We start from the raw sequence: 26,205 nt of genomic DNA, 5'->3' as shown, positions 1-26,205 counted from the left end.
CCCTTGTGTGAGGTATCATTGAACTCAGCAGAGACTTCCTTTTTAATTGGTGATAGGTTGACCCGGCCCCTATAATTTAGCCACGCCCCTTTTTATAACTGGTGACCCATTTAAGGAAGAGTCTTGTGTGAGGTGTCATTGAACTCAGCAGAGAGTTGCTTCTTCATTGGTGATGGTTTGGCCCGCCCCCTATGCTTAAGTCACGCCCCCTTTCATAACATTTGAACCATCTAAGGTAGAGTCTTGTGTGAGGTATCATTGAACGCAGCAGGGAGTTCCCTTTTCATTGGTGACGATTTGCGGTGTCTGAGTGCCGCGCAAATGCACGGTCGCAAGGAGCGGCAACCGCCGGTGACCCCGACGCGCGCAGAGGAGCGAGGGCCCGTCCATCGCTGCTTGCAGCTTTAATTATTATTAGTTCTTGATGCTGATCTTGAGCATGATTCACGTGTTAGGCTGTCAATGTAATTCTGATTTAAAGTGGGTGGACAAACTAACACCATAATGACACAAGAACAAATATTAACTTCAAAGTTACAAAGGCAGCTGCACAATTTAGTCATTAAGTTCTCACAGAAGAAAACTTTCATAACACCAACACAAACAGAAAGAGAGCAGGATGTTAATAACTGCACTAGAAAATATAGCCTTAAAAATGTGTCTATCAGAAAGTTTTAATTAAAACTGAACACTTTAATTACAAAACAGCACTCTAGTGTGCTTGATTGGATTAAACTGATGTTCTTGGTATATTTCCTACCCACTTTATACAAATAAATAGGGGTGGGCAAAAAAATCGATTCACATTCGAATCGCGATTCAAGCTCTACCGATTCAAAATAGATTCATGTTTTTTAATTAAAAAAAAAAAGTAACTTTTTTTTTTTTTATTGTAAGTATAATGTAGTGTTAAAGAGACAGGCGCTCCAACAGAGCGTCTCAGACAGAGGGTGAATATGGGTGCAGCAGCCATGGGCAGTATGAGAAAAACAAAGTGTTTTTTGAACATTAAAGCATGTAAACATGTTCTAGTAGAATCACAAAATACAAGTATGAACTTGAAAATGCTATATAATAGGTCCACTTTAAGACCCTGCTAGATAGAGGACTGGGTTGGACTGTGCAGTGTAAATTATGTTTTCTGAATTTGTTTGTTGTATGTATGTAGGATCCATATGTATAACCTAGTCCTGCTGTAGCACTTGAGTTACAGTTCTTGGTGTCTATAGATGGAGAAAATGCATTCATGGCCCAATACATGACAGCCAGACAAACTAATTTAGGCAAGGATTAAATTTACTCTACTCACTCTACAACAAGCCCTCCCTTTAAATTAATGGAGGGCTATGCTAAAATAATTTAAAATAGGCTTTTATTTGATGTATTACTATCACTGTTTTTAATGCATAAATTGAAGGAACTAACGGATTACATTTCACTGATATTGTATTTGTATGTTTTCAAGTGACATATTAATAAGTAAAAATACCAATATGTTAATGTTTCTTTTCAGTATTTACTACAAAAATAAACTTTAATATTTTACGTTCACAGATCAAAGTTATGAGGACAAATTACTTTAATCTATAATAGGATATTGTCTTTGCAGTTTCTACGTTCTCTTCTTTCTTTTTTTATTTTCTCTTTTCCCCAAGATCTCCCAGTACAGCGGCAGTGACAGCTGAGACTTGCAGTTCTGCTCTCAGGATATGTCCCCCTAATGGCCCATCAATATAATGTGTGTCCGTATGTGTGTGTGCAGCAGTGCTACATGAATGAGATTGACGGACAGGCAGAATGTCATGGACAGCATCAAATCAAACCCTCTGGTCCTTCAGTCAGAGACAAGGAGCTAGGAAAATAAGCTGCTGCAGGCTTGGGACTGAAAGGAAGGAGAGAGAGAAATGTATCAGCACAGGGATCTGTGATGAATTTCACTAGTGGATGATGAATGACTGTGTGTGTGTGTGTGTGTGTGTGTGTGTGTGTGATTATCTCTCCATGACATTTTAAAAAGGCCTCATTAAGCTAATGTCATTAATTAGCCAGATGTGCTTCTTCAGATACACTGCAAGTAGTTGTCAGAGAAGGTCACCAGTAAAAATAAATTTCATGATGTGATCTGAATTATTGCTTCATTTATATACTTTGGTTGCATAAATGTTATCAGAGTGCATAACAGCAGTCCCTTCCAGCAGGTGGGATTCTGTGTTTATGTGTGTGCTTGCATCAGAAGGAGATAGTGAAGAAAAAAGGTAGAGAAAAAAAACCCAGAACCTTGAATAGGAAACAATCTGGCTTTGCAGGATCTGCTGCGGATGAGCCTGTGTCAGTAGACGAGCCTGCTCAATAAAAGTTCGATTCACTTTAAATAGCAATTGAAACCCATTTCACAAAGAAATACCAATAAACAACACCTTATGTGAGCTATATTTTAATCAAGTCTTCTCAGTCCTGTTTTTCAGGAATACATCTATTTTCCCTATAAGCATAGGAACTGTTTTCCTCCCACTGTCTTTTAATCATCTCTAATGACTTGAAGAGATTTTAATTTCTCTCCTCTCTCCCCTCCTCCATACATCTCTCTTTTTCCTGTCTTTTACTTTTCTTTTCTCCATCAATCATTTCCACACGACTTTCTTTGCATCCTTCCCTCCCTGCTCCCTCTTTCTTAATTCCTTCCTTCCTCTCAGGGCGGTGGTTCACATCCAGGTGGATGACGTCAATGAGTTCTGCCCCGTGTTTCGGGAGCCGCTTTACAAGGCATCAGTAACAGAGGGCAAAATCTACGACAGCATTTTGCAGGTATTTATATATTGTATTTTAAAGTTATTATTAGGGCTATCAAACGATACATTTTTTTTAATCGCGATTAATCGCCAAATTTCTATAGTTAATCACGATTAATCGCATGTTTTATCACATGAATAAAACTCTATTATTTTGCATTTCAGAACTGTTTTTAAGTACATATTAACAATGGAAAGCCACCAGTGTATCTTAATTGGGAATCAAATGAATGCAAAGAAAGTTACTTTATGAACTTGACTTTAAGATTTGTAATTGTTTATTATTTATTTACTGTAAACAAAAGAAAAATGTGTGAATCTGTCATTATTGCACTAACTGAGATGTAACACTAACACTTTGCCTATACAGTACAAACAAAATGGTCCAAAAACCGGATGCCACAGCAGGGCATTTGTAACCTTTACGTTTTTCTAATAAGGAATGTAACAATTCTCCTGGACAGAAAAGGGGGTGGACAATGTCCCAAATGACAAAAACAGTCAAAAAAACAAACAACACAGTCCTAAAACCGTATGCTGATATACATAGTCAATATAGTGTGCAGTAACTTCTAAATCATTTTGATTACTCACTGACGTCCAGTGATCACCGGTTAATGAGACAGCGTTTGCAGCAGTTCCAGTTGGGCTGCTTTCTCCGTGTATGCGTGAAACTACTGTCCCCCTCGACAACTTTTTAAAAGTAAACTTTCCATTCAGAATCTTATTGGCATCCATTTCGGCGTCTCGCGCTCGCCATCCACTCAAAACGTAACGTTAGCCTACTACTCTTTGGCCGGCTCGCAAGCCCAAACAAGTGTGTGCACATGGTGTGCGCCGTGCCTGTTGTTTTGTTTCCGGTCTAGCTAGATCCGGTGTGGTGTTGTAGTTTTTCTAACGTTACTAGTTGTTGCAACAGCATGTGAAAAAAACTACAAAGTTTGCCAGGCCATAAAGAATGTTAATCTCACGATAAAAAAAATTACGCCGTTAAAATGGGTTTACGTTAACGCCGTTAATAACGTGTTTAACTGACAGCACTAGTTATTATATCGTATTAATTAATTTAGTTAGTTGCATTTTTTTGTTTTATTAAGATCAACCTGACAGATAACTGTGCAGGTTAAGTTGGTTTAACTATGCCACAAAAGATAATTTGGTTTAAAAATGTGGAATATTGTGACTGTCTATAGTCTTTTTAGTGTTTTTGAAGAACTGGGAGGAAACGTTTCATGTTGCAGGTGGAAGCTTGGGACCAAGACTGTTCCCCCCAGTACAGCCAGATCTGTAACTATGAGATCGTCACTGCAGGGACGCCATTTGCCATTGACCGCAATGGTAAGTGTGTGTGCGTTTATGTGTGTTTTGAGTCTGGCTTGGCTGACAGAGAGACTGGACCATAGTTTTAAACGCTGATGTGATTAGATGTGAAGTATGTGTCTAAGAGAGAGAGGGCGAAACGAGGATAGCACAGCCAGAGTCAGTGTGCGTGCCTGGAGGCTTTATTCTTGGGAAAACTTTAACACAGTTGTGATGTCACAACTATACTATAGTATAGGTAGAAAGAGCCACTACAGTGCAGTTACAGTCATTCCCTGGCTGCAATAATGGTGTAGAGACATGACGCCGAGACCCGGAAACGCTGACCAACCAATTTGAACCGTACTATTTTTCAAATAAACTAATGGCGGTTCTGCTCTTGCCTCACTTGACAAACAGCATGGTAAATATCTTGATGGAAGCAAAAATCCATTATTTGGCTACATTTGTGAATACTATATGTTCTTACGATTATCTCAGTCATCTGAACCACGTTTGAACATGAACAGGTCTCTACTAAAGACAGACATGATAGATCAATGCCGAGACGATTGAATCTAGAGATAAATCAGGGAGCAAACAGTGAATAGAAACCATCTTTGTGTAAAGAAATAATACTATTGAGGTTGATTATAAGTGTAGGTTTGTAAGTGCTGGAAGATGAAAAGATTTTATAAATCCACAAACTGCTTTAAAACTACTGCACCGCTCTTCTTTTTATGGATGTACTCCAAACAACAGATAATGTGAATACACTTCTAGGCATACAGAATGAAAAGGAAAAAGCAAGCAGACAGCTGTGGCTGAATTGTCTTTTTATTGCAATAATGTTGTGATCCGTGAAGTAGCTTTTTCATCAGTGCATGTCTCCAAAGTTACTCGAAATAGATTCATCTTCAGTTTCGACAGCTTGTTTTTCTTTCTTTGTTCGTTTGTGGCTTAACACCAGCCCTAGTCGACCGGTGTGGAGTCTTTTTTTTCCTGATTGAGAACTATTCTGAGCATATCATGCCTATATCAAATTTCAGCTTTGGGATTTACACTGCCTTCTTCCAGAGCTTCCACATCCACACTGTGGTGATCTGAGTGCAGCGTAATTCAAACTGAAGTGAGACCGGAGGGATTTGTGTGTGTATATGTGTGATTTGAATTCTACCAATAGATGACAGAAGGGCACATCACTTTCTCAACTGTGCCTCTTTCTTTCTCTCTCAGGGTCATATTTATTATTTTGTCTCACAGGGCTGCCATCTCTCCTGCCTTGACCCTGACACTTACGCAAATCGTGAAGCTGTTTGAAATGTTTCCAGTGTGTCAGTCTCCAACACACCTGTTAATATGCAGGAGAAGCTGTGCAGAATAATGAATCAAAATGACATGATTGATGTGCACATAAGCATGGTTGTGTGCTTATTTTACAACTGTCTGATGCTGGTTGCACGCAATGTAACCAGCGGATCTGCTGTTTGTAATTGTGGCACGACAGTGACATCATCACTGCAGTTGGAGATTGCAGATGGAACAGACACCTGCTGCATTAAAATTGCTGTAATAACGATTGACTTAAGTACACATATTACCTATAGAAAATATCAAAAAGCATCATAAACCAGCAAACAGAATTCATTGAGTTAGCGGTTTCAACTTTTTAAATGAAATCAGGGTGAGTAATCAGCATCATTTAGGCTAGGGGTAGTCTATATCCACGGTGTTCCACTTTCGGGATTGTTCAGGTGCCGCCGGATGTGCCACATTTCCACTTTCTTTGTGTTGGCATTTTAAACTCCGGTGGATTTATGAGGACTATGGTTAACTGCTCCTCAGATCTCTGCAGGGTAAATCCAGACAGCTAGCTAGACTATCTGTCCAATCTGAGTTTTCTGTTGCACGACTAAAACAACTTTTGAACGTACACATGTTCCACCAAAACAAGTTCCTTCCAGAGGCTATTTTGCAGAGGAGCTGTTGCTCCGTGCGGCCCAAGACGATTGTGATTGGTTTAGAGAAATGCCAATAAACCAGAGCATCCCGGATTTCTATGTGGACTAGCCAGAGACTCCTCCGCGGCGCTGTAGAGGAAGGTCTGGCAATGCGAAACTATGCTAGGGGTGGGACAAAATATTGATACGTCCTTCTTTGTGTGATGCAATAATCGATACGCTGATGCCAAATATCGATATTTTAATTAATAAAATAAGATGCTCTAAATAGATTTCCCTGCTCCCAGCGAGGTGGCGCTCAACACATGAATGAGGGAAAGTTGAACATAAGTTAAAGCTATAGTGCGTAGTTTCTGTCGCCCCCATGAGGAATTCTAAGCAATGACAACAAAACTGTCAGCGCCGTCCACATGATACAGCCTTCCGTGATCAAAAATAACAGATGCCCCAGCCACGTTTTAAGTCAGTCAAGTGAAAAATTGTGCTGCAGAATTGTGCTGTTTTCTAACAGTTTTAGCTTGCAGTCATTAATTTTCTAGTCATAGGTAGACCAATTTTGTGATGTATCATTATATGATTGTCTAGCAATATATTGATTATCGCAGAATTGCTGTATGGTGATATTATCGGTATTGTATCGTGAGGTACCCTGTGATTCCCACATCACAATTCAGGCTATGATGTCTGGAGTTTGGCAAGTATGCTGATCAGACTTAATTATTCATCATTTGATTTTTGATTTGGCTTTTTATCTATACATGCTTTAAAACTGAATTTGGCTGCTGATTGTTTCAACAAAATTCCTAGGGATTGAGGAGTGGTGAGCCCAGATGCCTGCGGTGGGTAATGTCACAGGAGGCCTACTCATGAAATGCATCGACTTCACAGAGACCGAATCTCACTCCAAACTTAATTGAAAAGTTGGCAGCCCACGTCTCATTGCTTTTTGAGTTTAACCTCCTGGTCTTTTTCTCACTGTATTTTACAATAGTCTGGCTCATTTAATTTGGTCTCCTCCCAGGCACAATAATATCGTCTGTGAGAAACTCCAAGACACAGGGCATTGTTTACACCTACTTTATAGGTAATTTTGTGCACTAAGGGAAAGTGCAAAATAAAATATAGAAGTAAATGGGCTGTACTGCAGTATGTGTCAATGATTCAAGTCAATTGAAACAAAAACAGACAGTGAATTAAGAATGGATCAATTCAGAAACACAACCTTTATTTAAAAAAGGAAATGTAGTCAACCAGGGGTCAGATGTGGTTGTTTGTACAGTGGCTACAGTCAAATTTAGCTCCAATAAACATTTCTTTGCTATGATTTGATTATTGGGTAGGATGAGGGGAGGCGGACTCTGTGTTTGTGTCGGTGATGCTTGGTGCTAAGGTGTGGTTACACACAAGGCAGGGTTTTTCTTGCTGACAACAAATGAACCTTGAAGATATACTGTAAGTTAACTTTGCCTACATCCAAATTAGGTTAAAATCAGCGTTATACAATATATGCAGGGTTGATCATATTGGTAAAATACGATAATTTAGCTTTTTATTCTCTTAGATTGCTGACATTGATGTAATTGCAACCGAGTTTGCTGGCTGTGTAGCAACACCTGCAGTTCAGGATGCGAGATTCATTCTCGCACATCCTCTGCATATTTAGGGTAAAGTGAGCAGTCTATGTTTTTGGAACACAATTTAACGAATACATTGTTAGGATAGAGTGACCACTGCTGACCCAGATAGACTTCATTAGCTGCATTTTTGTTTACACGTTTCTGTTTTAAGTTTTTGTGAATTAAGAAAATGTTTGTATGTTTGTATCGCCAGTACCAGTAACCAGTGTTCTCTGATGCCATAAGTGAGATGTCTCACTGTAGACGAAAATTCATCAGGGTGATATTGCAAACTTTAGAAATATCTCTTCGAAGCCACGTAGGTCCTTATGCAACTGTTTTCACAAGCTGAGTAATCCAAGTGGATGCCATACTGTGGATCCCCAGACAGGATGATGTTAGATGTTGCCTGTTAACCAAGAAGAGTAAACTTTTTTTAAAATTGAAATATCACCTTACTTGCTGTTGAAAAAGTGGCGTGTGATTGATATGCACCACCTTAACTGTTACTGTTGTTCACACCAGCTGCGGATCTAATAGCCACTGTAGAAGATGTTTAAAGGAACTGTCTGCCTCGAACCTGTTCACCTTTCTTCCTCTGACATTTCAAGATCAGCTCTTCTTGTTTCTGTACTGCTGTGCTCTGAACTGATTTCTTCTGTGCTCACAGCACCCCCTCTCCTCTGGCCTCCCCTCTCTTTTTATCTCTTCTGCTCTCCTCTCCTCTGCTTTCCGACAGATGCGAAAAATTGTTGACAAACTTAAGAATATAACACTGTTTTGAAGCCAGCTGTTTGTCTTGAGGAACATCTGAATGATCCATCTCACATATAAATAATGTGTTCAATCATCAACTGGAACAGACATGACTCCTGTTTTCTGTCTGCGTTGATGCTCTTTGGGATGTACTGTACAGCATTAGTTGCAACCAGCGGCTCACTCTGTAGTGATATTGTAGGACACACAGCAATAAAGACTCTTATGAACCTCACTGCTGCATTGTTAACATTAATCTCAGTTACTTAAACATACTGTAGGATGGTTGCAACCAGTCTTCCTGGGGTGTAATCCCTAGTAAAACAATTTAGCCCCTATTTTTTTTTTTTTCCTGCTTGCTGGTCTCCTCAAAACATGTTAAACTACACACTTTTACAGTTTTCACAACTGCGTATATTGGACTGTAAACATGGACTGTAATTTTATATAGCGCTTTTTTAGTCTTAACTACTCAAAGTGCTTTAACATAGTACAGGAACCATTCACCATTCACACACATTCATACACTGGTGGCCGAGGCTGCCATAAAAGGTGCCACCGGCTCATCAGATAAACATTCACACACGTTTACACTCCGTTGGCGCAGCATCAAGAGCAATTCGAGGTTCAGTATGTTTCCCAAGGACACTTAGACATGAAACTGCAGGGCCAGGGATCGAACCGCCAACCTTCCGATTGGTAGGCGACAACTCTACCACCTGAGCCACAGCCACTATATATGTACTATAATCATACTACAGTTTGACAAAACAGTAAACCAACATATCTCTGGCTAGAACTTAATCTTTAAACACAAATTGAAACAGCCTGAAATTATCTGTTGTATAAATTCACTTTAATCAGAGAAATGCAAAATATTACACTACTATTAAAGTTGTTAATGAATCAGTTACTGCAGTTTGTCTTTTAGAAAACTGCACTGTAGCCTCTCTCTCTTCTGTCTCTCTGTTTGTTTGTGTGTTTCTTTTGACAAATATCCAACCATGAGCTTGGTGGCCACAGTTGAGTAGACCTCAGTTCACCTGGGGCCGCTCTCATGAAGCAAGATTAGTGGGTTACTGTACCTGTCATTTTGTTGTCTGCTGTTTCGGTTCTTTACATATTTGAAATAAACACTTTCAATCAATCAAACTTTGGGTTCAAGTGGTCAGATAAAACAAACGTAGTACATATAGTATTAAATGCTCCAAAGCTAACCTGCTCTAGCGAGCTCATGTTTTAAATCAAAATCTGTAAACAGCATAAAAACGAACTGATCAGCTCTATGGAAGAATTGAGTCTCTGCCCCTTCAGGATCTCAATATGGACAAAGGTTTGGCTTTCACAATATCTTTCTGTGATGCTGGAAAACACTGATACTGTGATGTGGCTGTAAACACAGTTTCCTTAGTAATCCTCTTGGCTTCAGCAGCAGAAACAGTTATGATGCTCTAATTGCTCAAGGGGACTCACCACAAAATTGACTTTCAATACAACGGTAACATCACTGTATGCTACTTAACATGCAAAAATAAAAACAAACATTACAAAATAATACAGCCCTTAGATGATAGGACAGTCATACAAGTGATGGACAAGGGCAAGGACTAATGCTGCGTCTGAGTGAAAACGTCATCATTCACGTCCCTTCCTGTGGGAATCAGAGGTGGGATACTCGGGCTAGATTTTGCTAACCGAGTTTCCCAGTTTTCAATTTATATTCATATTCATACACATAAAAGTAATCTAAAAATACAGATTCCAAATTCACAAGGGTTAATAGTAGTGGCCAATCCGTAGCTGGCCAGCAATATTCAAAATCAATGTGAAAGTTAATACATTACTGCAATATTAAACATCCATTAAAGTTAGCCAGCTCGGGGTTGCACTCTTGGACGAGCTCAACCTCAGTACATAATCTCGTCTCTCTGCCTGTAGCATCTCCTCTATCACACTCTTTTCTTCTTTGTTCACCGTTACCCTGGCGACAGGTAAAGGCAATCCATCATTGTAATTTTAAATTGACTGTTTACAGAGAGGCTTAGATATTCAAATGCAAGAAAATGTATTTTTTTTTTTTTTTCATGGAGCAGTTTCTTTAATGCAAAGTCAATTTCAGTTATTGCTCAGTGGAAAGTGTTTCTTGCTTTGTTATTGTCATGAAAGTATAACAGTTTCTTTTTCTCTCTCAATGAATAATCCTAATGATATTTCCTCTTTGTTTTTGTGTCCTTTAGGAAACATCAGAAACACAGAGCGGCTGAGCTATGATAAGCAGCAGAGCTCCAAGATTATGGTGACAGCCTTTGATTGTGGTCAGAAGAGAGCAAAGGAGGATGTGGCTGTGCATATTGATGTCAAGCCTGTCTGCAAACCTGGATGGCAAGGTCAGAGATAAAGAAACAGCCACTAAAATGCCTTAAAGCTTCTTTATATTAATGAACGTCTGTTACATTCAAGCCATTGCCAAATGAGCTACAAAGCTAATTGAGACTATCAGCTCCACACAACTCTCTCTGTATTTCTCAGTATGACTGTGTTTTGAAAATGGTGCAGTCCGGCGACTTTCGCACGCAGAAACTCAAGTGAAGATAATTACTCTTCTGAAGAGTCCATCATGTTTTTTTCCCCCCTTGGCTACAAGTAACTTTGTGGAGGAGGGGTGGGGGTGGTGCGCGATCATGGAAGGCTTGTATCATGTGGATGCACTGACAGTGTTGTTGTCATTACTTAGAATCCCTCATGGGGGAGACAGAAACTACGCACTATAGCTTTAATTTACCTTGTAATAATTGACAGAAATATACTTATCACTATGCCGGTGTAAAGTGCACTGACATATAGTTTAAATGTTCTTAACTGTAAAGCAGTTATATCAAAATTGAAACAGACGGTGCAGGTTTTTAGCATATCCTTTCCCTTCGAGGGAATTCTATCTCATTTTAAGATGAATGTCTCTCGAGGAAATCAAAAGACCTGACAGAAATCTCCAGAGGGAAAGTTGACTGGAGTGTGTGTTTTTTTTCCCCTCATCCTTTAACATGGTAGCAGCTTGGCATTCGAGCCAACCCGTCTCCCCCGCTGCTTCACCTGTCAGCATTGACAGCATCTGGGAAGTCAGACTCACACAGGAACGAAAGAGGAAGCCAGAGAGAGATAAGAGGGGAGAGGGGGAAAGGAAGAAGAAAGAGATAAAGAAAGAGCCCAAATGAACAGGCAACTCCTGGGAGGAAAGAGAGAAATAAACTTATAGTGAAGGAGAGAGGTGATGATTATTCGGCGTCAAAAAAAAATAAATAAAAAATCATAGTTGGTTAGTTAATGAAACCCTGTTCTGCTGCAAAGCGGTGGCTTTATTATCTGAAAGCACATGATTCTTAGACATCAGAGTAAGTAGTGCTGTTAAAATCCATGACCAGATCCCCTTATCTGTTTCATTATAGATATGATATAAATATGAAGCCATTCATGATGATTATTGTTATATATTATTATTATATATAGTAGTGGGAAAGGTGTAGGATTAAATAAGCTTCTGCTTCTTCCTATTTCTTTTCGAACATGTTAATTTAATATTGTGTTTATTTGTGTAATAGTTGTTCTTTTAGCTTTCATGTTTGAAATAAATTAATTTGTTCATTTATTCATGCATTCATTCCCATCATATCATTACTAAGCTCCAAGAGAAAGTGAGACAAGGATGATACAAAACTAGTTTATTGATGAACCAAAGTGTTCTTTTTTTTTTTAAGAGTGCCACAAACTGTAGAAAAAAAAGAGATATATGGTGTTGCTTAGTTAGATACATTTGTTTGCGTTAAAAATGACAGAAATGCTGTTTTAAAGAAATTGATTTCACCTTCTCCTCAGCCATTATTTTCATCCATCTCAACACCTTATCACCATGACATTCACCAAAGTTGTTGCATCCATTTTTAGATAAAATAGTGAGTTTTAGAGTAGATCAGACTTATCAACAAAGGTCAACAAAGGTCCAAATACTTTATTACTATATATAACTGTACATGATGGTTTGATGGATGTTTGTCAGCTACCCTAAAGATTCTTGCTAACTCGCATGCTGGATGTCTTGCTCCATGTCTGACGGCATCATATAGTTGTGTGCTATGATAAGACAAGATCGTTTAAAATAGAAAATCACATGTGGCAAGCCCTAATGTCACAGACAAGATTATTTAGTGCAAGGAGAGCACTTACTGAAAATGGCGTGAATGCCATTGAGGGAAATGTCAGTGCACATCACAGCGGAGTGGAGGTGCAGAGAGAGACAGTCAGTACAGTGTTGAGAAAGTTGGGTAACACTTTACTTGAAGGTATCTACATAAGAGTGACACGACACTGTCATGAACACATGACACAGTCATGACACATGAACCCTAACCCTAACTCTAACCGTAACCATAACTTGACAAAAAAACGAATGACACTTACTAAAAGAAGTGTTGTCGTAAACGTTTATGACTTGTTTATAATGTTTATGACACATTCATGACAGTGTCATGTCACTTTTATGTAGCTACTTTCAAGTAAAGTGTAACCGAAAGTTGTCTGAAATGGCATTTGACTTTATGTAAATGTCATTGTCCTGTACAGCAGAGCTCTGAAGGGCCATTGGTGTTAGCACAATAGGCCTAAAAAAAGGAGAAAATATACAATACTTTTTTGCATTCACTCACTATTATACCCTGCTAACATCCTCATCAATGTAATCCTGTTGTAAAACCATTAACCCATAGTAGCTTGAAGCCATGAATAAAACAAAATGCAATTATGCATTCAAACATGTTTTTTTGTACACAGCCTTATTTATTGTCTGTGTGTAAAGGTCAGCAGTTCTTCTGCAGCTCTTTTTTATTCTCTCTTTTTGGAAGAAGGCTCTCCGGCATAAATAGAGGCTAAATACGTCTTGCTCCACCTCACCTCTCACTCGTCCTCGCCTACCTGATCGCAGTCTGTTTCTCGCTTTGTCTCAGGAGACTTAATATCATATTCTGTAGACATAGAAATAGCTGCCAGGTATCCACACACACCTGGCACGCACGCAAGTTACCCTGAGATGGGAAACTTGAGTTTTTGGTTCCAGAACAGCTGATTTGAGTTGGTTCAATCAACTCAGAGTAGGTTGACTCAGAGTTAAGCGCGTGCACCACCACTATAAAAAGGCAGCATGAATGGAGCCATGATACTACGATTCACCATGGCAACAACCAAAAACAAATCGGTCGGCATACTTTACCCCTCTGGAACTGGAAATACTCATGCGCACATAAAGCGAGTTTGAACATATATTTTGTTAAAAAAATCCTGCTGGCGAAAAAGTAAGCTACTACTAATCCCATTCTGAGGTTGCAGCACCATGTCAATAACAGAATTATAATTTATAATCATTTATTTCTTTTTAATGGCTCTCACTGGTTTGTGTCTAGGGAACACTACAAAAACGTTTTAAAAACGTTTCCGAGCGATGCAAACTTGTCTGACGGCTCTGCATACAGTGGCTTTACTAATATGCTCTGCATCACCAACGTCGTAAATAAAACTGCCGTTTGCAAAAAACATAATGCGACACAAAATAATCTGCTGGGATGTAAGGGCATGTCCACGATGGGTGACGTTAGTGATAGGAGGACGGATAAGGTATCTAGCCTACATATGATAATACATGTAGTCGGGGCCTCAATATCATCTCCCGACGTATGTTTAACTCCCTGCAAAGTAAGACAGCTGTCTACGGGATCGTCGACAAAAGGACATGCAATGTTCGAGAAAAAAAAACGTTTTATAGTCTGCCTAACAGTTAATTAACAAACCCTGTTTTTTTATTCATGCAGATAACAAACTACGCTAAAATGCACCTGATACAGACTGAATGAATGAATGAGGAAATGAAAGAGTGATCTCCCTTTCTGAAACGGAAAACCCAGAGTTTCCCTCATCTCAGGGTTAACAAACTCAGTTTTCACTAAACCTGCTTTCTGAAACGGGCCCCTGTACACAGTCATGCTTGTGAATCCCTTTCACCACCGCGGTTCAGAGATACTGGTACATTGGTGATAGATAAAACACCTGGGTAATGAAAATATAACACCTGGCAACAGGACTGACAGTTATAAGGAGGTCAGCACCTCTTTCTACAAGGCCTGTCATGTTACTGGCCCTTCCAGTCTCCTTTTGACTTGGCACAGGGCAAGAATTCACTGAAAAAAACCCAAGCCTGGGTGTTTGCCTGTCCTTTTTTAAAGACCCCCATGCTCATTATGAAACCAACTACAGTAGAACATTTCCTACATTTCGGTGGACAGCTCTAAAAACAACAAGGTTAGAAACAAGAGGTATGTAGGTCGGACAGTGAACAGTGTTTAAAGATATGAATAGGCTAAAATAGATGTTTATTACTTGAAATACAAGTTCACATACATATTACACACTATGATTAACTGAGTTACTGTTGCTCCGGCAGCTTCCCTTGTTCTCTGAATTTTAAAATACAAAAATCTTGCAGAACATAAAATGTGAGGCTAATACGAAACCTTTTTTTCAAAATGTAACCTCACAATGAGATATTAAACAAATGCCAGAACCAGGTCCACACACAGTATCACCCAGAGGCTGATCTAAATTGAAGTATTGTGATTCAAAGTGAACGGTGAGTGGTGAACCTGTAGTTGTTTTAGAGAAGACAAATGTCAAAAACTGAGGAAGGATAGGACAAAGACAGCCCTTCCCTTCAACAAATTGCTAGCGACTACTGTTTCTTGAAATATGTGAGGCAGAGTACAAAGTGTGGTGTACAATTGAGAGAGACAGGTCAAACAGAACAGAACTCACGATGACTAAAAATAGTCAATTTTGTTGTCACACCACAGTGAAACCACAACCAACATGGTACTGATGCTTAGACATCCCAGTGTGTTTGTATGATCAAGTTAGTAAAAGTGCTACATACCCTGAGGTAAGGCCTACTTAAGTGAAATGTTCAAAAGGACTAACAGGAATATGAGATCTCATCCCAGCTATCTAATTTCTGAGAGGTGAGACTAATATGGACCAGTCATCAAGTGTCATTTCACATACAGTAACAATGTAACACAACATAATGCATTTATTTCTTACGTAATATGAAAAATGATTTAATTCAAATGAGTAGAAAAAACAACCATTGTTTAACTGTAATAGGATAGCAGGTTGCCTGTAATTGCAACATATAACACCACTGACATGACTAAATGAACTATTACTCTAACTATATAAAAACTACTAAACACATGTTGACCCTTAAAGGTTGGAACAAACGGGTGGACTATGAACCAGGGACTGGTAGCAGGCAGTTGTTTCCCAAGATGCACTTGGAAACGTGTGGAGGTCCCCTGTCTGGCGTGAAGGCGATGGTAGAGCTACAGACCAATCACATCGGGAAGGGCTGCGATCGGGAAACATACTCGGAGAACTCTCTGCAAAAACTCTGTGGTAGGTAGAGAGAAAGGAAAGGTGAGAAAAAGAAATGAGTTGAAGTTCCATTAACTGCTTTGTTGAAATAGTGAGGTGCTATATAGGAGTTGTGGACGATGAGAGAGCAAAGGGTAGTAATAATAATGACGGACCAGGAACAATTTAATCACACATGACATATGACATCTTAGACTGCAGTATATTAATATACCAATTTCCGGTGTGCCCTTTTAATCCTGGAGTCTATTTTTAAATAATTGTTTTATTCAAAGTAAAATTTGAGTAAAATTTGCTTCCCAAGGCTAGTTTGCACTGCAAAACAGTATACAGCATTGTCTATTACACTGTACAAACCCAATATTCCTGGTGAGAAATTAAAATGATTTGTTTTTGAGAAAGAAAGGAAAATTGTGTTGTGCACAATGATCATTTTCAACATTTCTTTCTTGTTGACACTTTCTTACACCTCGTAATTATGTAAACTTATATAAAATAAATAAATAAATAAAAAAGACCCCATTTGAAATGTGTCAATATGTCAGTTCACACAATCAGGGGATTTACAGATGTCAGATTAGACTTTGTCTTGTATTTCAATGATTTGCTCTCAAAATGTGTTAAGTTGCCATATTGTCACTGTATCTACAGTAGGGCCCACAGCGCCTTTGTTTAATCCAGAATTCTGACATGTACTAACATTAGGTCATGAACTGATGTATGCAGACTTCTGGTACTCAGAGAATAAAATAGTAAAAAGAAAGTTGTGGGGAAGCAGTTTCTCTGCAGGTTGATTCTCTGTGCAGCCGTGTTGACAGTGTTGTATCGTCTGATTGGCACATCCAGGTGCAGCATCTGGCAGCACCGACCTCCTTCCTGCCCCCAGCTCTTCCTCCAACTGGACGGCGCCTCTGCTGACTGACAGTGGCCGCGACAGCGACCTTATCTACAGATTTGACGGCCATCAGGCTGCTAATGTTCCAGATCACGTGGTCCCTCAAAACCTGACAGACCAGTTCACCATAGCAACATGGATGAAACACGGGCCCAGTCCAGGACTCCGAGCTGAGAAGGAAACCTTACTGTGTAACTCTGACAAGACTGGTGAGGAAACAATTTCACACGTGCTCACTGTTAAGAACGACATTTCCACCATCTAACATGTATAAGAGTGAACATTTGACCAACTTGGACAGAAAGTTGTCATTGAGTTTACATTAAAGATAGAGTAGGTAAGACTTATAAAACTAACTTTCTGTCATATTTGCTGAAACTGACCCTATGTTCCAGTAGAACTACATGAAGCAGGTAATTAAAAAAACAATCTGGCTCCTCTGGCACCACCTACAGCCTGTAGTGTGATTTGCAAAAATCCACCACTCCCTGTTCAGATGCACCAATCAGGGCCGGGGGGGGTGGGGGTGTATCTAACTGCGTGCCAATCACTGCTCATGCACACGCATTCATTCTCCCTTGTGGGGGGTTTTGGCCTTTAGCGGAAAGGGGGGAGGGACTGAGAAGTTGTCGATGTTCAAATTTTTTTGCTAAGTCCTGGATCTTCACAATCCTACCTACAGCACCTTTTAATATTCCTATATTTTAGAAACATTTCTGCTCTACTTTAGGAGTCTCACTGGGAACTACTTGATTCTTACATCCCTTTTACTGAAAAATGTTTCACTTTGATTTCCTAGTGTCCATTGGATTAGAAACATACTATGAACATAACATGATCAAAAACATCCTTTCAAAAAATGACAAGACAATTAGGCTAAGGCTGAAGCCCACAATGACAAATGCCCTTTGAAACTTTAAACTTTTCTCCCACTGCATATCTGAACTAAGCTGCCTGAACTGTGTAATTAAGCAAGCCATCTGCACATTGCACACTCTCACAATGGTCTCACAGATGGCGTATTAGCTTACGAAATGTGTAGTCTGATCTTGTAATGCAAAAATGCAGAGTGGTTTGTTAAACAATCTTGAATTCAAAAAAGTTGAATCTCATAAACTCTTTTTTCTTTTGCAACTTTTTGGCTTAAGGATGTAAATGGTACCAGGAGGCTCAGTGTGAGGGCCAGATCACCAATACTGTGTGAACAAAATGTATTGCAACTCACCATTCGTCTGGCTGAGCCTGGTGACATCAAAGATGGGCGATAGGGACACAATAACGGTTGATGTTATTAAAGCATTACATCTTGAGAGCAACATGGCAGTATAATTACTACATTATTTATCAGATGGAAAAACGTATACATATAAACGCAAAGCTTCTTTTATTTCACTAACAAATCTTTATTTTATTGAAAAATATTTGTATTCAAGAGTTCACACTGTGACAAATTTTAGCAAAATGTTATGAACTGTAGAGGCAATAAATAATAATATTGAACTAGAAAATTCCGCAAGAAATGTTGACAGTGTGCCTACTACTTGTTGCACATCCCAATAACACTGACTTAAGTGTGAGAGAGAAAATACAATGGTCATCGTCACCACAGGTATATAGTTAATATAATTAGTAACGGCCGTGCTGAGCTACCTTTACTCTGCTGTTTGACATCTCCTGCAAAGAAAGGACAACACGGCCTATAGTAAAGAGTCTCCATGATAGGAGGAAGAGTGAGTGAGTGTGTGTGTGTGTGTGTGTGTGTGTGTGATATATAAGCTTCTAACAACACCACTGATGAATATGTCACCTTGGCTCAGGTGCGTGAATTGTTGGACCAGCAAAAAGAACTTTGCTTGGACAACAGGAAAAAAGCTTCACAACTTGTGTACAGATCATAGTTGATTCATCAAACAGGAAAATTGATCATCTGTCAAAGCCAGTCTATAATCTCAAGGTGAGTCTAGAAATGACTCAAAGGGAATTTGACGATTTTAAAATCTCATGTACCATTACAGCATTGTCTATATTAATGATTTGTCTAATGTCCAAAAAATATTTTCTCCAATAATATTGGCAGATGACACAACCCTAGTTCTCTTATTTAAATTATATATATTACATTGGTATTATTATATAGGAGGGTTAGTCATCTTCAAACTGTCTCCTTAGTCCTTATTACTGTACAGTCTAATATATCTCTGTCTTTAATATTGTAATATAGTTTGGATGAGTACTTTTCCTACTACTCTCAACAAATGTTTGGTCCTCCGGAAACATTTTTTTTTAGGATTGCAACCTGATCAGTCACACATCTCATCTGCTCCTCTATTTTAGAAACTCCAGATTCTTATATTATATTTATGACATCAATATTTCTCAAATATGTGTTTTTATTTATAAGATACTTTCAGGTGAAGGCAATATTCCGGAACAGTTCACAGGTCCATTCCTACCCACTTCATCAATCTTCAGATCTTCATCCTCCTAAATTTCTTACCTGCAGAGGTCAATTTCTTTGTAAGATTTAGGGGTGCCAAATTATTCAATTCAATTTTATTTATAGTGTCGAATCCTAACAGGAGTTATCTCAGGACACTTTACAGAGAGAGTAGATCTAGACCACACTCTATAATTTACAAAGACCCAACAATTCACCCCAGGAGCAAGCATTTGGTGCAACAGGGGTTGCAAAAAAACTTCCTTTTGACAGGCAGAAACCTTGAACAGACCCTGACTCTTGTTGGGCGGCAATCTTTATGACTAAATTATGGAATGGATTTTCCCACCTGGCAAAAAGCTGTTCCTCTACAAAATGTTACAAAAGATGCTTAAAAGACCATTTAACTGCAGTCTTGTAACTGCTCTTCCCTATGTATTGTTGTCCATGTATTCATGTTTTACATGTATTATCACTGCTCAGGAGTCAATACAGTGTATAAACCAATATCTTCCTCATAAATACACACTCATTGACATTACACACTCTTAATTTTATGCTTTTAATTTGATACTATTATTTTTATTATATATATTTTATTGTTAGTTTGCCATCACTTTTTGTCATATTATTTTCAGTATGTTAATTTTTGTGTTTGTGTAATTTCAACATTATTTAGGTGTAGGCTTCAAATAAGCCCACTGGGTTTTCTGTCTCCTGCTGCACTGCATATTATTTGTGAATGGTGTAAAAATAAAAAATACAATACACCTCAAGCTGATTCAGTGTATTATAAAAGCATAGCAAGTGCCAAGCATTGCCATCTTATACAGACACCAGTCAATAATAAAAACATAGACAGCAGAATACACTCTGTGAACAACATTTTGGTCATGCTGACAGCTGTGTTTTGATGTGGAGAACCCATCTGAGGTAACTGAAAAGAGTTTAGTCTTTCACACAGCTGTGCTGTATGACATTTTTATGGATGATCCCAGAACGAAATCCATTAAGAAAAACTTAAGGAGCAGAAGCATCCGTGTTTTGTCCTCGAAGTACATGTAGAGGGAATAATGTTGTTGATTCATACACTGCATAATGTAGACCTATGTTTAACTGTGTGCATGTGTTGGTGTCTTTGTGTGACCATGCATGTTTATCTTCCTCTTGCAGAAATGAACCGCCACCATTACTCTCTGTATGTTCACAACTGCCGCCTGGTGTTCCTGCTCAGAAGAGATTTCACTCAGGTTGACACTTTCAGACCCGCAGAGTTCCACTGGAAACTGGAGCAGGTGAGCATGTGTTTGGTGCGTGTGCGTGTGCGTGCTGCTCTATTTGAGTGGGAGCATAGATTCAGGGTGATTTTCTAATGCAGGTGAAGGGCTATCATTAGTTGTGTAGTGAAAGGAGAGGATCCCCATTCTAATTACCGGAGGCCCTCCATCACTTTCTTCTTCTCACTGCAGGAGATAAGAGGGTAGAAGACACTGTTATCCCGCACACACACGCACACACACGCACACACACACACACACACACACACACACACACACACACACACACACACACACACACACAGAAGCATAGACCCAAAGTGGAAAGGCTGTTTAGTTATGGGTAATAGCTCACCCAGCAGCAGACCTTTATTATCTGTCATGCTTCTGGAGTGTGTGAACTAATTTGCAGTGAAGTTTACTGTTTCACTCCTGCGAAAGCCTTTGAGAGGAAGAAATTGCACCATATGAAGTTGCTTCATTTAGTGAGAGATGCATATAATACGGTTTATTTTTCTCTGTGAATGTTGCATAGTGCCTTTCCTGCTGCAATTATCCTGCAGATATACCCAATAGGTAAAACCCCTGAATTTCACAAGACATTATGCACAGCAGGCAGGTATTTTATCGGAATATAAAGATATAGATTTTATGTTTTAGTACTCAAAGTGACAACTGTTTTTGCCCCCTGCCTTTAAGACATTACCATGCAGGGTGAGGCCAGTGACTGTGGAGCTCAAAGTCTTGCTCAAGGACACCTCAGTGAGGTGGATGCTTGAATGAGAATCATCCGGCTGAAGGCCGTCACTCCAGTCCCTCTAGCTCACCGGGCAGTCAATGAGCAGAGAAAATCCCGCTGTAAAAAGAAAAGAAAATCCTTGGAGTCAAAATGATTTTCATGATAAGCCAATGAACCCGGTAATCGAATCTCCCCTTTCTACAGACTCTCCCCAGCTCACTAATAATGAATGGTAGATGTAAATCTAATCTAATCGTTTACCTTTAGGATACAGCGTACGTCCACCTCATACTGAAATTATTAGAAAATGCTTCATAATTACAGCATGCTCTTAGGAGTTTTTGCTCACTAGGCAGATTATAAGAGATTTTTTTATTTGGGTCTTTCCCTGTATGTGTGTTCATGGCTGTGTGGCCTTACATCAGCATGTGTGTCTACTCTGATGATTTTGGATTTATCCAATTTATTATATTTGTTTTATCTCGCATGGAAAAAGAACACACAAGGCTCAGGTTGCTTGTGTTACGCTGTCATTCCTTGTGTGCATGCAAACATCCCCAGTGCATTTGCTCTATCTCTGCTGGTGCCGCTGTGTACCCTCCAACCAGGTGGTTGTTTGTTCTAGGTCAAAGGTAGATTGAAAAGTGTTTTTTTCAGTCCAGTGTTTTTTTCTCCCGAGACCCACAGACGTGGATGTGACAAAGAGAAGGGCAGCCCAGTAGCAGACTGCCGAGTTTTCTTAGCAAACAAGCAAACAACCTCAAGACTCAGTTCTATTTCAGTCTCGCTTCTTTCCCTTATTCTCTCTCTCATTCTCTCCCACACACACACGCACGCACGCACGCACGCACGCACTCTCACACACACACACACACACACACACACACACACACACACACACACGGTTCCTATTTGCTCCTTGAGCTAGATCTTGAGAAGGACCACATGGAGAAAGCATGTACTGTAGTCCCGTCAAAGAGAATATGTGATGAGTTACTTGCCAGTACAAATCACTGCAGACTCTCATTAAACATAAATAGAAACTGGTCTAAAATACTGGAGGTTAATGAGAGAATCCTCATCATAGGAGCACAATGGGGCAGAATGAAGGAAAGACCTACTCAATCTGTGATGTACAGTAAAGTGCAGTTTGGTGTACTCATCACCTTTGCCTAATATGCTTTTTTATGGTAGTGACTTCCTGCATATTTGAACATGTTGTGCACCGAACCACTATATTGGTTTTACATGCAGGTTGAAAGAGCAGTACATTAGGGAAACTGGTTTGAAGAATTATTTTTGTGAAAACATGTCTTGTAGCTGGATTGCATTATTGACAACAGGCTACTGCCAAAGGAGAAACAGGTGTCTCTGCCTCCTTTTTTGTGTAGATTTTGGCCTCTATTATTGTTGAGTCTCGGTGCAAAATGGTGAGTATAGAAAGAAACCACTTTCCACTAAAAACCTGATGTGTGCCCTGCAGCAGCACACAGGATTTTACGTTAAAGAAAAGTCAGCACAGTTTCAAAACAGCTGCAGCCCTCTACAAATATAATATTTTAATTTTTTTTTTTTTTTTTTTTTGAAGATGCCAGAAGGTTCAGAGGACTGTACAAATAAAGTGAAAATGCAGGCACATGCATCTTTTAAACTATTCTTTTATTTTAAATTCAGGACCGTCAACCACAACCAATGATATGGTTGTGGTTTGTCAATTGGATTTCATAAGATACGTTGAAATTCTTCTTAAATCCATTATTAGCTTTTATCAGCAAAAAGAACAAAATTACTTTTAAATGGTCTATCACGTTTAACACTTGTAGATGCAAACAGTCAGTAAAGCTTTTTCTCTTCAGACATTTTTGACATGCTATAACAGGAAAAGTGCAGGTGTAGCCGTATCCCATTCAGATGACCCAGCTCCAGTTCCTGCAAAGCTACAGTGACAGTTGATGGAACAGAGCCATTGTTAGTGTTGTTAGTTGCACCTGTGCTTTTCCTGCTATGACAAGTCAAATGCTGCGAAATAACTCCCTTGTTTACTCATTCACTCAGTAGTTTACTCTATAGTGAGCATCACTCACAGATGTACTGTAGTGTTACATGACACATGACATTGCATCTACTGTATAAAGAGCATTGCATTGGGGGATTGGTAGTGCCATGGACTACTTCCTTTGTTCCAGTATATAGAATTGTTGATGGCACTGTATAGCGGATACATTTCCCACTAAATATTCCGACACTCAAATGGGTCAGGGATTTCTGCCACACCTGACAGCGTCAGCTGTGAAAAGGGTTTATTAAGTTCTGTTTGCATGTGTGCATCTTGACCTATGTTTTTACCCTTTTTTTCATGTTATTGAGTTTAATTTCTTCAAAAAATTCAGAGAATTACAAAGCAGTAGTTTTATTTACTTGGTAATATATATATGTATTTGTGTATATATACACATATATATATATATATATATTAGCTCAACAAGCTTAACAGCTTTGCAGATACACAGTGCGTGATTATGATACAATGTAATATTTTTATATGCGATTCATTTTTAGGTCCCTCTTGTCAAAGAGATCTTGATCTCAATGACACTTCCTTAATAAATAAAGCTCGAGAGGCCTAAAAAATTAAAGTAAGCAAGTGTGGTATCTAAACTCAGTGATGTACAGTATGGCCTTATTTCCGCTGATTTTTTAATTAATTTTATCAAGGTTGTGATTTTATTGCTTTACTTTATACATAAACTTGATATGTAATTCAAGTAACTATTTGAATTACATATCAATACTTTCCTGTTCAGTATTCCTACTACTACTAAACAAAAGGTAATGGGTAAGAGCTACTACAGTGCCTTGTGGTTAATAATGAGGACAAACTCACCGAGTAACAGACTGTTGAAAAAGGAGTGTAGTGAATTAAGGGAAGAAAGGAGGTGACTGTTGGGTGTCACAGCTTCTTACTGTCCTTGTTCCTCCAGCACTTAGAAAGCACACTCAATGGCTTCCACTGCCAGTCCATTTAGCTCTATTGATTTTGCAATTCTCATCCCGAGAGGGGAGGGGAAGAGGGGGATGAAAGGAAGTTGGCAGAGAGGGTGAGAGAAAGAGGCTTCCATTTTCCACGTTGATCGAACACACTCAAGGAATGTCACATCTGACAGAAACCTTCACACACACATCTACAAGAGCTCACTTATGGGAGTGTATATGTGAACACACACACACACACACACACACACACATAGGATGCCTATTTTCATTTACTCTCCTTGAGTTTTATGAACCTATCAGTTCAGTACAGCTGTTTAAAAGATATTCACCCACAGTCAATAGGTCCTATACAAATCAGGATTCATTCTTTGAATGTCCTGTAAGCCCAAGATGGTAGGAATCGGTCAAACATGCAAACAAAGGCACACAAAGCAGAGGACAGAGGGAAAAGTTGATAAAGAAGAAGCCATTTTCCCCTGTCTGCACCTTTTGATACTATTCCTACAGTTAAAGTTTAAACAGCTTTCTAAGTTTGCCACACATACATTAGTAAGATAAAGAACAAGCATGTGTGATGTGGCATTGATTTAAACCCTTACACAGCCATTATTTACTCACAGCAGGGTCTTTATAGAGTAGTTAAAAATCTATTGTAACAAGAGTTGAGACGAATACACAATATTTTTCTCAGATTTCTCAGATCTGAGATTTGAAAAAGATTAGTTAAAGGCCAAAGATTTATTTGTGTTGGCAGCTGTTTTGCAACAATCCAAGACAACTGTGCTATTGACATGGCGGATCACGTGTTGTAAATCACCGTAAACTTTCCAATTTCACCAATTAGGCCCCCATTATTTATCATTTATATTTATATTATATATAGTTTGAAAGTCGTGACTGAATGTTGGAGAAGTACAAAATCACCCTCATTGCTTGTCCATACAACATCTACAATTACCTTATCTGCCTGTTATTACCATGCTTGTTGCATGCTTGGCCTGTTCTCTGTCCTGTGTTGATTAGAAGCCTCCCTTTGTTTCTGAGGAGATTAATTGGATGGTGTTAGTGGCGTGTGTGTGAGTGTATGAGTGCTTGTTTGTTGTACTGTAGATACCAGGAGAGATTGAAGTGCCTATTCAGAGTGATTTAGTTCCACCTCAAACACAAGAGACTAACTGATGAATGTTTCAGTTCAGTTAAAGTTATTTGTAATTTATCAATGCTGATAATGTTTAGAATGAAGCGATGGAATGAGAGTGCAAGAGGGACATGTCTGTTTACCGCACAAGTCTTGTAAAGATCAGATGGCCATTTTCAAAGACATCTTCAGTGGCACTTTTTGTTGTATGAAAGACTCACACAAATCCATAATTTCTTACAGTCCGCATCATGTGTTCTCTGGCATTGCTGTGTTTATTTACTTTTCCAGATTGATGTTGTTTGCTATGAATCACTCTAATTCTGCAAGTCACCCTTACAAGGACTCAGCATGTAGCATACTTAGCGTAATAGAGCACAAACTGGCAGTGATGAAACATTTTTCACTTTTCTGTAAGAGCAAAACAAAGAGCAACAGAGAAGATATTGAGCATCGCCTCCAGCGTATACATCTTCCGTGTGGGTGTGTGTGTGTGCTTTCTATTTGTCAAATGACCTCATTTGAGAGCTCAGGTGTACTTTGTCTGCTTTGGGCACTTTGTGTTACCTCAGTGTAGAGCTGCTGCATCTCACTACATGTATATGTCTTTGCAGTGTGAGACTAGAGTATGTGTTTGTGTGTGTAAGAGGCAGGGGGCTTAATGCCATTACATGCAGACCTGCTGAGTAACATAAGCATCCCGTCAGCGTACTAATGTATTAACAGCTTGTTTCGTCCATCTCTGTATTTGCTGTTTTCTCTCACTCTATCTCGACCCCTCTAACAGTCTGACTCACTGCATGTCTATTCTCTAACTCCCGCCTTCACCTTAAAGGT

The 26,205-nt window shown here is 39.1% G+C and overlaps 1 protein-coding gene across 2 annotated transcripts in view; it reads left to right on the top strand.

Annotated features, from left to right (window-relative positions):
• clstn2 (calsyntenin 2) overlaps positions 1–26,205 on the top strand; it is a 181,376-nt gene that overhangs the window by 114,692 nt on the left and 40,479 nt on the right. For both annotated transcript variants that reach the window (XR_004101820.2, XM_031281046.2), the window contains exons 4-9: positions 2,694–2,805; positions 4,031–4,127; positions 10,659–10,808; positions 15,724–15,909; positions 16,735–16,992; positions 20,394–20,515. Coding sequence is in view for 1 of the 2 variants with exons in the window: in XM_031281046.2 (XP_031136906.1) it covers positions 2,694–2,805; positions 4,031–4,127; positions 10,659–10,808; positions 15,724–15,909; positions 16,735–16,992; positions 20,394–20,515 (925 nt within the window). In the remaining variant the exon portion in view is untranslated. The remainder of the gene's footprint in view (positions 1–2,693; positions 2,806–4,030; positions 4,128–10,658; positions 10,809–15,723; positions 15,910–16,734; positions 16,993–20,393; positions 20,516–26,205) is intronic.

The sequence above is a fragment of the Sander lucioperca genome, chromosome 9 (assembly GCF_008315115.2).
Source record: "Sander lucioperca isolate FBNREF2018 chromosome 9, SLUC_FBN_1.2, whole genome shotgun sequence".
NCBI classification, from domain to species: Eukaryota; Metazoa; Chordata; class Actinopteri; order Perciformes; family Percidae; genus Sander; species Sander lucioperca.
Note: the sequence above shows the minus strand (reverse complement) of the source record. Positions and strands in the feature narration are given on the sequence as shown.